Below are 13,247 nucleotides of genomic sequence, written 5' to 3'. Positions count from 1 at the left end.
TCAGTTAAACTACTCAACAGTCTTTTCTGCCAAGTTTGATAGATTTGTCCAGTTTAATTTTGTGATAAATGTCAAAAACTGGCTTATCTACACAAATGGTGTAATTTACTAATTAATGACTTGAATGTGATTAAAGATCTCACAATATTTAAGGAAAAAATTTGACAAATGTGTTGGTGAAGGAGCTGCCATTGGAGTGCTTACCTTGTATCTTACTAGAGAACTGATAGCACTAACATACTTCTTTTCCAAAACACCATTATAATCTTCCATTCTCTCAAAAGTTTTTAAAAAGCAACCAACCTTCAATATTCCTATTGGGAATGTCTGTGTTGCCTACCACTACATCAAAATAAGCAAAGTACAGTGCTTTAGCTTTCTTTGTTTTACCAGTATCTTGGACCCTTTTTAAACTTCAAGAAATCAATAATTTAACATGGCTCTCACTATAACAATGGCAATTATGCCAATGAGAAATGGAATTTGCAGCTTATAGAACAACATCAAACTTTGTGTGGTGATTTCAAGGTAGAAGCATTATATTAAAATTTCTTTTTGAAAAGTATTTTTCAAAATAAAAACATAAAGAGTTTACTTAGATTGTATAAATGTAACATTTTTCTACTTTGTATTGTAGAAAATTGGAAACTTCTATTTACTTGGGGGCTTAGCAGTGATAGGCATAAGGGGAAATCATATTATAGTTAATTTTACACTAGTCATCACAGAGATATTTATTCTCATCAACCAAAATTTGGTTGATTAGACTCTGAGCAGTTTTATATTTTTTTTAATAACCCAAATGTGTGCGCACACACATATACATTTATATTTATATATATGTATATATATATCTAAATGTATTCAAATATTTTTATTCTTATCTTTTCATAAAATGTCATTTATGATGTCATACTGAAATAGCAATTTGGGGGGTTTTTAGTTTATATATTTACTTAAAATTTGGGTATAAATATGAACGACTATTATTAAGGCTTTTTTAATAATACTCAATAAAACTCATTTAAATGAGTTTTATTGAGCATTATTAAAAATGCAATTATAAATGCAATCGATAACTTTCCGATATGTAAATAGTGGTTAGTCATTGGCTAGCAACTTTTGGCAGCTGCCACTAATAGTCCACTAAGTAACTAATGAGCAAAACTACAGTAGACCGCTCAAAATGTTTATATAGGTCCACTGAAATTCCACTATAGAGTGTTTGCTGGGTAGTGTAACAAAGTAAAAATGTTAAAGAGTTTTTATTTAACATGCCTTATTTTATTTTGAGTTAAACTTCACTTTTTATAATTCAGTATTGATTTTTTTTTTGTAGAAGTATAAAACAATGTCTTTGAAAAAAAAGTCTTCCAAAAGTTAGTTTCAATCAAGGGTAATTTATCTGCTGTGAGTTGTATTGTTACAATGAGTTACAACTGACATTTGGACAGCATTTTGACTGCTGTGAGTTATATTGTAACTGAGAGTTACAACTGACATTTGGACAGCAAATAGTTCAATTGTTGCCTTCAAAAGTATGACACCAGACTGGCTTAATAATGAATTTTCCTAACAAAGAGCAGTACACAGATTAATGATTTTTCCAGAAAGTCGCACAGGAAAAAACTTCAATGAGTATTTACATAAAGGTTTACTAAGTTTTGGAATTCCATACATAAAAGTTCACATTTTACATGATAATGCTGCTAATATGCCAGCTGGTGTTATAGACAGTGGTTTTATGTAAATGCCATGTTTTATACATACAATACAGTTATGTATACATGACTCAGTTTTGTTGCAAAAATCAGTTAAAGATATTTTAGCTTATTGCAGATATCTGCCAACTAATTTTCACCATCTCCCAACAGCAGCAGAAAAATTAGAAGCAATTCAGGAACTGCTTAGTACATATAAGCATAGGTTAGTTAAAGATGTTACTACAAGATAAAACAATTCTTACTATATGATTGAAGGCATGCTTGATCAAAGATTAATCAATCAACATTAAGTTTATTTCAATGGGGTTTGTTAGACAAAGTTTGTCATATTTTAGAGCCATTTAAAACTAAAACTGCTAATCTCAGCTAACGTGAAGTTTGTCACGTTAGCTGAGATTAGCATTTCTTTTGAGCATATTCCAGTGCAGCACACCTTTGCTGTCCCAAAAAACACAGATCATAGCCTTTTTTGGGTGAAGATCTTGCTTTATTCTTGGCTTCGGCGTATCTCCTGAAGCCATCCACTATTTCTTTGCTTCATATTCACGTATGAACACCATTTTTCATCTCCCGTAATGATTCGGTATAAAAATTGTTGTTAATGGCCCCTGTTGATTGATGGCGTGCAAGGTGTTGTGCAGTGATTTGAAGGCAATTTTCTTTTTTATTTTCATCAAGCTGGAAAGGCACCCAAGCTCCAAGTTTTTGATAAAAACCTATTGATTGAAGATGGTTGGAGATGTTATGGCACTACATTTTATTTTTTTGGCCAATTCACAGGTTGTTTGGCGACCATCTTCCTTCAACAGGGCCTGTAGATCCTCCTCATTGAATTCTGATGGTTGTTGGCTTGGAGGCATGTCTTCAAGGTCAAAGTCGCCGTTTTTGAACTTTGCAAACCATTTTTGTGCTGCTCGTGCCCTAAGACACCTTCTCCATTCACGTTGCATATGTCCCGAGCTGCTTCAGCTGCTTTTTTACCTCGATGAAAAGCAAAGAAAAGTAGGTGTCGAAAATGTTGATTTCTGTGTTCTGGAAATTCCATTTTAAAAACTGGAAAAATAAGAAAAAATTAAGTTTTTCGAAAATAAATAATACAGGTTTATAGAGCAAAACAGGTACTATTTAAAGAATATAAACACTTTACTGTATAACAACAAAAACCATTATGAAGCAAAGGAATACAAAAACTGAACAAACTTTCTTTACAACCCAATAATTACTTTAGTTGAACAATTAAGTGAGTTGGTAGACTAAAGACTAGATACATTTTTACATAATAAGTATTTATGTCAACTTTTTGTGACCCAAGATATAAATTACCTTATCAAAAGGAAGATGAGAATAAAATAAAAAATCAGATAAATGAGCACATTCAAGAAATGCAACAATATAATTTAGAACTTGAATCCTCTGATTCTAATTGTGATGAAACCACAGTAACACTAATGAAGTAATTGTAAAACCAGCTTATCTAAAATTTAAAGACTGTTTCCTGCTAGTTCCTAACTGACAACTAAAGATGATTTCAATTTTGTAAATACTGAAAATAGCAACGATTGGAAGGAACAAACCCTAATATAAACATGATAAACAAGTAAATTAAAGAGTACTTTAAACTTCCTTTTGTGATGGAAAAAGAAAGTCCATTTTTTGGGTGGAAAAGTTATGATAACTTATAAAAAAGTTTAAAGAAAATTGCCTAAAAGTTTCTTTTAGCACCACCTTCTGTAGAAAGTAAAATCTTTTTAGTACAGGTGGCAATATTTATAAACTTTATGAAAACATTCTATCACCAGAAAGTGGTGAAAAGTTAATGTTTATAACTTGAGATCAATGAGTTATAATTTCAAATATTTTTTTGATATTTTATTTCTTTACAAAACGATTATTTGAATATGTGAAAGACTAAAGTTATTGGTTTGTTTATTATTATTTCTATTACATAGTATGATTATATAATAACAACTCCATAATAAATAGGAGTATAATTATGGAACTCCATAATATATTATCATAGAGTCCTGTATCAAGATTATATCTAATAAACATAAATGACAAAACTATAGAGATATTTATTTGTTTTACCACAACAATGGAAATCTCCTTAAACAGGCTCAAAGTTCAGTAAAATAATTTTTTTATTTAAATTTCTATTTGATATTTAATTTTTTATTCAATATTCAAATTTCTATATCTTATTTAAGTTTTTAAGTTTAATAAATTTTATGTTTAATAAATAATTAAAATTTAACTCATTTTATTATTAAATTTTATATTAAAATTTAATTATTTTACCCCAGCTACTAGATATGGTACAAATGAGTTAAATTTGAAGTCTATCCTTCAAATTTAACTAATTTGGAAATTGTGGAAAGTATGTTTTCCAAAATTTGCATTTATTGCATGTTCGGCCAAACATTTGCCAAAGTTCAGCTGAACCAATTGTTTGGCAAAACAGCCAAACAATTGGTTTTGTCTAACGTTTGGCGCATCCCTACTTGTTACATAAAAGATACAAAAGTTCTTTTGCCATTTTTTTTTTAAATTTTTAAAATATCTTATTAATGATAAATGAAAAAGTTCACTTAGCAGATTGAAGACCTAATTTATTTTGCACAAAGTTTTAAAGTGCTAACTTTCTTTAAAAGTGTTTTCCAGATTTATTACGTCCTTTCAAATGGCTATTTCAGTATAATGGCATTAGGCTATTTCCACAAAATCATATACTGAAAATCGTATATATTTTGTCTATTATTTTCATAATAATAAAACTATCCATCTCCAATTTACTCTCATTTAATTCTAATCTATTTAAATATTTTGTAAATAAAGAATGATTAACATTAGTAATGTTATGAAAGATAATTTAAGTTTAAATTAAATTAAGTTTGAATAAATTAAGTTTGAAACAGAATCACACATAGAACAGAAAATTACAAGTTTTAGTTACTAGATAAATAAATTTAATTCCTCAGAATATGATAATATTTTATATATTAGTAAAGACTTTCAGAAAGTTACATGATTGCACTATGTATCATAGAGTCACAACAATTGTTTAAATTCAGTTCATGTATGGTCACACACTGAAGTCATGCATGGAATTTGCAAATTTGTTAAGTTCATGTAGCTAGTTTTATGAAAATAGATTGCTTATGAGTATTTTAATTAAAATATATCCCTACAACTCATAATTTCAATATTTTTCAACTCTACAACTCATATTTTCAATATTTTTCAACTCTACAACTCATATTTAATATATTTTCAATGAGAAATAGCAGTCATCATATATTTCTAGCTAGAGTGTTTCTGGAGTATAGTGTTTAGAAAATTGTTGTATACTTTTCAAACTATTACAACATTAATACAATAATAAAAAAAGAACATTTACATCATATCCAGACTTATTATCCTTCAAAAAACTATTTTCAGCACTAGTCCGCCCTCACCTAGAATACTGTGGATCAATCTGTAACCCTGGACTTCTCAAAGACAAACGGCAACTAGAAAATGTGTTAAGAAGAGCTTCGAAACGAATCAATGGATTACAGGATCTACCATATGAACAAAGATTGTTGGCATTAAATATGACAACTGTAAAATACAGGCTACTTCGTGCAGACCTAATCAACGTCTACAAATGGTGCAAAAACAACAATAGTGACAGAAGTCTTTTTGAAATAGATAGTAAATTTATTACTCGTGGTCATATATATAAACTAAAAAAACAATCTTCGCGATTAAATTTACGTATGAATTTTTTTTCTCTAAGAATAATAAATAAATGGAACTCTCTTCCTAATCACATTGTATCAGCGTTATCTTTAAAAACGTTTAAACTGCTTCTAGACAATCATCTAAAAAATGAATGGCTTCTCTATGACTAATCCACATTTTATTTTCTATTAGTTATACAAACTCTGTAATTGTCAAGTATTATATAATTAGGTTGACAGGCAGTTTATGCCTACACAATTTATTGTAAAACCTTAATTAAAAAAAATAAAAAAAAAAAAAATAAAAAAAAATAAAAAAAAAAAATACACAAATAGATAAAATGATGAAAAAATACATTGTTACAAACATAACATTTAAATATTCAGATAAAATATGATAAAAATATTTTTGTTATAATTTATTTTTAAAGATAATCACATGTATATTGCTTCAAGCCCCAGCTTCTAATTGTAAAAACAAAGAAATAAATCATGCATAGAAAAGGAAATGTCTATCAACGACATTTCATAATAAGTACACAAGAATATTTTTTTAATAATTTAATCTTTTTTTTAGCTCCAGCTGAATCGAATAAATATTTTGTTAATATCAATCAACCTATGGGTAATGGTCATACTCCTATTCATCTAGCAGTTCAGTCTGGAAATAAAAATATAATTTTAATGCTTTTGGAACATAAACCATTTAAAAAGATTACGTAAGTATTTTGTTTAATGCAAACATTGCCAAATAATTTTAACCAAAAAAATTATTGTTATTTTATGTTATTTAGATACGTTTCAACTTTAGCACAAAAATTTTTTTATTTTTAAATTTCTTTTTCATTTTTCTAGAGAGAAGGAAGAATATAAAAAATATCCTGATTGTCTTATACTAGATAGTATAGTTGATAGAAAAACCCCATTACATTTTGCTTTGCAAGATGTAAAAAATTTAGAAGTTATAGAGTTGTTATTAAGAAATGGTGCTGATTTGAATGCATCTTTTATTGACAATGGTTTAAAGTACACTCCATTGCAATTTGTGTGCAAAAATGAAAACATTGAAGTTTTAAAACTTTTGCTAAAGTACAAAGCTGAAGATCATGATGGAATCTCTTTGAATGAAGCTATGATAAATAACAGAGATGAAGTTGTAAATATTTTGCTGAGCAAAGGTAAGAAATTTATTGCAAAATATGGTTTAAGTAATAACTTTTATCTTTATGGAGTTTTTAAAGTGTTAAAAAATTATTATGTCATAACTTTTATAGTTGTTCTAAAAATAATGCAAGAAAAAAATACTATGTACTAAATCAATTAATTATTGAGTTTTCACTAATTTATTGATTACGAATGGGATTGTTGATTGCATAAAAATCTCATTAAAATTTTTTAAAATTAATATATATTCAAAAATTGCTCTATTATATTTATAATTATTAAACTTGATTCTTGGATGAATAGTTGAACCCAATCGTAATACCAGGCTAAATCTAAAACTAAAAAAAAAATAATAATTATAAATCAATAAATTATTAATTGTTATTGTTTAATTATGATGATATTTTTGTTTATAAATGCTTAATTTAAATCTAGATAATAGTTTTATATTATAATTATAATATTATAATTATAAAAAAAATTATTAATAAATGTTATAAATATACTTGAATATCAGTAATGAAATATAGTAATTAAACAGTAATAAAGCATATACACGAAATAAATGTGAAGAAGTTAAGAAGCCATTTTTTCAGTGTTTTTAATATTATGCTTTTATTTGAGTCATTTTTTTTTACAAAATGTTGCAGTTTCACAAAATGTTTTAGTTTTTTTTAGTTAGACAAAATAAAAAGATAAAAGAAAAAATATACACAAATGTAAAATTCCAATAGAAGGTTTCACAAAATGTTTTCTCATTTAATCTAAAATTTTAAAAAGACAAAATAAAAAAGTAAGAGTTTTCAGCATAAAAAACCTGGTTAAATAATTTGTTAGAAATTATTTAACTGTTTTAAACTATGGCTTTTACTAAGAAAATGTGCAGATTTTGTCATAGTTATGTTGTAAAAGTTTGTAATTAACAATTTTATTTCTAAAAACTTCTTTATTGCTATAGACAAAAAATATCAAGTTATCAGCAAGTAGTTAAGAAATTTTAATACACAAAACATGTTTGCTCAAAAACCATCTCCTCACTTATTAATTACAAATCAATTAATTAAGTAATGTATAATTAATGTATAATTAAATTATATTAAAAAAAAGTATAATTAATAATTATGTATAAGCAAAAGAACAAAGTAATTTAAAAAAATAAATTATGATTGACTTTAATAAAAACATTTAAAAAAAATTCAGTTATGGCTAAAAAGGTTATGAGTACTTATTATTATAGACTAGCTGTCCAAAATAGTAAAATGGATCATGTTAAGTCAGTCACTCTATGCCTACCATTTCTACTAGGGTCAATCAAAAAGTTCATATAATAAATTTTTTTTTATAACAAAGAATAAGCATAGAACAATTAGATTAAGAGTGGATCATTAGTAGGCACCTTGCTTCAAAATAATCTCATTTAAACCTGTTTTCAGTTTTTCCAGTTGCTGTTGCATATGATCATGTTAATGTGACCTTAAGTTTGTCTCCATGGCTTTTTGAACCTCTTCCTTTGTCTGAAAATCCAAATCCTTGCGATAAAATTCAAATGAAGAGAAAGCATGAATGTCCAACAAGTTAAAGTCAGGGCTATGTGGAGGTTGAATGACACAGGTGACTTTTTTCTCAGCAAGAAAGTCTCTGACTGCAGCAGACACATGTGGCCTGGCATTATCGTGCTGAAGGAGCATTGTGTTCCATGTTACTCTTTTCAAGCCTTTGTTGACAAAATTAGAATGCATATTTGACAGAAAAAGCATGTACGCTTCTGAAGTGACCGATTGTGCATTTGGAAGTACCTCAACATAGGTCTTGCCATCAAATGAGATAGCGCCAATTGCCATACTTTTTGCATCAAATTGTGATCTTCTGATATGTTTCGGAGCTTCTTCACCCTTTGAAATCCAAGCGCTATTACTGCATTTGCACCCGATCGATCTGTGGTAAATCCACTTCTCATCCACAACAATTAGACGTCGTTCAACATTCAATTCATCTTGTGGGATGGTCAGAAATTTATGCGCAAGTTCAACCTGATTTTGTTGATTTGCTGGGGTGAGGCCATATGGGATCCATTGTGAACAAATTGATCTTTTCATCAATTTTTCAGTGATTATTGAATAAACTGAACCAAAAGAAATGTTTATGGCATCACATACTTGCTCTATTGTTAAAAATTTGTCTTCATCAAGCAGCTGTTGAATGATCTCAATGTTGTCTATAGTTGTTGAGGTACTGTGTCTACCTAACCTCGATTCATCTGAAAACTGACTATAATCACTTATGTTTGATGTAGAATACTTTTGGTAGTACTTGTATACTGTTTGAATGGAAGTTGCATCCTCACCCCAGGCAGTAGTTATGAATTTGTGAGCATCAGATGGAGACTTCTGATTATGACAATAAGTCTCAATTAACAATCTAATACCAACTTTGTCAATTTGCATTATAGCTTTAATTATTCAAATGATTTAAAATTAAAAATATTTGTTTTATTAAGCATATATTTACATAAGTTAATGTTAAGAATATCTATAAAAAATTTTATTGGCATGAATATTAAAACATGAATTATATGAACTTTTTTATAATACTATATTTTTTCTTTACATAATGTCATCATTTCAATATTTTTTAATAAATGTTAGAAAATTAATGGCCAAAAAATCTTGGCACTTGCATGATGTTTCTCTTGGTATTTTTCAAAATTTATTGTTTATTTAAAATTTCCATCTCCCACTAAATAAGTAATGCAGGTCATGTTAGGTCTACTCTAAACCTCTCATTTATATACTTGTTATTTATAGGGTTCCATTTCAAATGACCCAGGTCATGTCACCATACATCTCAGATTTTGCTGATTTTTATACAGTTTAGAATGCTTAGTAAAATAAGAGATCTTTGAAATTTTTAGCCTCTGGCTCCAAGAAGATCCTGAAATATGACCATTTTAATTTTAGCAGAAACTGGTCAGGTCCCTCTTTTCCCCTTAGAATTGCAACATTTAGAGGTTTCAAGTCACATAACTTTAACAATATATTTGGTTTTTCTTACTTAAAAACTTGTAACTGGCTATCTTTGGGGGTGACAAATCCAATGGAGTGATCAGAAGTGTAAAAAATTGTTATTAAGTACCTGTAATCATCAATTTAAATAAATTTAGGCAATTTTTTATATACCTGTTTTTAATGCTCAAGAAACCCATGTGGCCTTGATGATATCAAAAAAATTATTACACATTATTCTATTTTCATTGATCTTTCAAAAAATATAAAGATTTTAATCTGCAAGTATATGGATTTCCATATATGGGTAATGGGATACAGTTCTCACTTTTTTGTAGGGGAATATTGCAATTGGCTTTTCACTAACTTTCAGACTAGCTGGAGCTCTGAAAATTTTGGAATTTCTGTAGTGCCAATGAATGTTAAATTGTTTTCAGGGCCCCAAGACATTAGGGGGAACTGAGGCAAGTGCCCCACTTTTTTGTAGTGGGATCTTGTGATATATTTTTTACTACCATTTGTGTAGTTCTAATGAACGCGTGTTAAAATTGTTTCCAGAGAAAACAACCAGAGGGTCCATGGGTGGGGTACTAGGGCAATGCCCCACTTATTTTCTCAAAAAAAAAATTTTTTTTTTTTTTGCATTTTTAATAAGCTAAAGATGATATTGTTTTTAAATTTTTTTTGGTTTGTACTTGTTTTGTTTTATTTAATTATTTACAAAATAAAGTACAAAACTATAAAGTCTCGAGATTTTGTTAAGATTTGCTTAGATGCGTCAACAGTCAAAGTATACATACATTCAGTTGTTGTTACAGGTGCATCAATGGTACAAATTATGTTGGTAATTAGAACCCAATACTAATCTGCTCTAGATACTCAGAAATGATTGTTAAAAGGACCGTGTATGTGCATAAATATTATCATAACATCTTGCTTGTACCAATCCAATCGAACGTATAATATTTACACAGAACAAATTCACCAAATTTCAATGCAATAATGTTAATTATCAATGATTTGATGTTATTTTGCTGATTAGGTTAAATACTTTGAATGTCAGAAAAAGAAAACATGCCTGTTATATTAAAATCTTCACTTGTTCGTTTAAAACTAATAGTATCTATAGGTTCTGAGTTAAAATGATGATAGCTCCTAATTCCAGGAATTTTTCTACTCAGCTAAAAACAAAACCAATGTCATGCTCATTATCTTCTGACATGAAGCAAAGCGATTTTCCCTTAAGCTGGTCAATTTCATTTAATAAATAGAAAGCAATGGGGTTTAACATGCATCGACTTTGGCAGCAATGGTAACTTTAGATTTTATCTTGTATCACAAACGTGTAGTTTTCTGCAAAAGACAATAAGCAGCCTTTTGCCAAATTTTCCTTTTGTTACCTGAGGTATCTTGCTTGACATTTTGTAATGTAGGAATAAACTGTTAACTTGTTTATTGTCTCTGATAACATCATTTTGAATTCTTCAATTGTTGTTATCTGACAGATTTATGTTGTTATATCTATTTTTTTTTGATTAAAAAAGTTTTAAACTATACAATGCAAAATTCAGTTAAAATCATTATTTTAGATGGATGACTGTTTTTAATCCATATACTTGCAGACCTTGTTTTAAAGTGTTAACTGTAGAGCGATTTATGTATGTCTTAAGCAATTTTTATGTAAGCAGTAAGTGATATCGGTTACGTGATTTCATTTTTTAACTTTTAGATTATACTATAAGCGGTAAGTTAAAAGTAGTAATTAATTTTGAAAAAAGTCACATTAACTTTAGAACGACGTTTATGTAAAAATATTTGTTACAAAAGTTTGAATGGCAATTATGTTTGATATAAGTGCTATTTAAATAATAAATTTAAATAAATTTAAATAATAAATTTTTTCTATTTTTTAAGTTTTTAAAAAAACTTAAATGAAATTAAAAATTTATTTTTATTTTATTGTAACGATTAATTTTTTAAATTTGAAGCAAAGATCATAAAAACATAATTTAATTCTGATAAAAAATATATTATTTGGTATTTTATCAGCTGTTTTATTGCAGACAAAGTGAATTTGTTTTTATGGGGATATAGTTGCAGTTGTTTTAAATGAAGAAATTAATGAACTTGATTCTCAAAATTCACGAGAGTCAGGATTTCAGAAAATAATGAAACTAAAAGTGAACAAGAGATCAGTTTATTTAATGTTAGTTATTCTGCCTTTCATCAAGTTTGTATGAAAATTAGAGAATTCTTTAGATGTGGAACTGGGATTAAAAATGGCTGGCCACCACCAGCTTCAGATTTAGTCTTGAAAATATGGAAAGTGGAATTCCACATACTCTTTTTAATTTTCTGTCAATAATTCTTGGTTATATAGTTAATAGGTTCAATGGTTAAATGGTTAATAGTTCTTGGTTAAATGGTTAATAGTTCTTGGTTAAATGGTTAATAGTTCTTGGTTAGATGAAGTTAATTACAAGAATTATGTCAATATAGAGTTCAAGCTGAAGTTAAAAGTTCTATATATTGCTCAAGATTTATTGTTTATTTTTTCAAAAGGTAAAACAATAACATTTAAGTCATAACATTAGCTACTGCTATTAACCAAATGTCTTGTTCCTGTAAACTTGTAAAAATTTTAAGTATCTTTACACATCCCTGTTCTTCAATGACTTTGAGGGGGTTTGATTATCCGGTTGTACCAAAGAATATTCAACAAAATATCTTTACTACACTTGTGTATAATAATGCAGATTTCACAGAAGAAACTCTTAGCGGTTCTGGAACAACGGTATTTGCATACATAAACTGCCTAATTTTAATAAACCAGATAATGATTTTTTTGAAGTTAGCAAGCGCATAAGGACAGTAAATGTTGAATTGAGTGAAATACCAGTTTATTTTCTGGGAAAAAAACTTGACAAAATTATTTGAATACAAAGATGTAGTCATAAATGATACTGAAATTTGTCAGGAATATTACAGACATCTTGATTTAGCATACATCACTTGCAAATTATCTCAGATGCAACAGGAATTTTGCCTTGTTGGACAGGTTTTAACACAATACATTAATTATACAGTTCAAATAAAAGAAGTGTTTCAACAATTACATACTTACCAATTATAAATGCTCCTGTTACTGATATATCCATCATTAATGAAATTTTAAGTACTGGTATTAAAATAGCTAACAAACTTTCACTTCATCAAATTGTAATAGTTTTTGATGAGGCAGTTTATGCAAAAATACAGATGGTAAGATGGAAAAACGCAGAATTTGTTGATCGAATTGTTGTATTACTTGAGGATTGTTTAATAAGGATATACTCATTGAGTCTGGTGTTATTGCTTGTGGCTCATGCAATGAATGTTATGAAGATCCAGACTATGATGGCTATATTCAAAGTCAATTGTTCTATGATATTATTATAAGCTATCAGACTTATGTTAATCACCAATGTACAAAGTTCCAGTTGTTTTCTTTCTGGAGTGTCTCATAAGCCAGGAGCTGTTAAAAAATGAGTGTTAACCTAAGTGGAGAGGGCTTTGTTAACTGAAGCAGCTGAGGAATTCACAGGAGTATCTTCAAAAACACGATAAACATATTTGAACTAATAATCCTTTTTTTT

General features: G+C 28.2%; 1 protein-coding gene across 2 annotated transcripts in view; it reads left to right on the top strand.

The window, feature by feature from the left end:
* The window catches only part of LOC100197092 (leucine-rich repeat serine/threonine-protein kinase 1), a 148,938-nt gene that overhangs the window by 19,149 nt on the left and 116,542 nt on the right, over positions 1-13,247 (top strand). For both annotated transcript variants that reach the window (XM_065792594.1, XM_065792595.1), the window contains exons 7-8: positions 6,024-6,165; positions 6,302-6,624. In XM_065792594.1, coding sequence (XP_065648666.1) covers positions 6,024-6,165; positions 6,302-6,624 — 465 coding nt within the window. The remainder of the gene's footprint in view (positions 1-6,023; positions 6,166-6,301; positions 6,625-13,247) is intronic.

This window comes from Hydra vulgaris, chromosome 03 (genome assembly GCF_038396675.1).
Source record: "Hydra vulgaris chromosome 03, alternate assembly HydraT2T_AEP".
Classification (NCBI taxonomy): domain Eukaryota; kingdom Metazoa; phylum Cnidaria; class Hydrozoa; order Anthoathecata; family Hydridae; genus Hydra; species Hydra vulgaris.
Note: the sequence above shows the minus strand (reverse complement) of the source record. Positions and strands in the feature narration are given on the sequence as shown.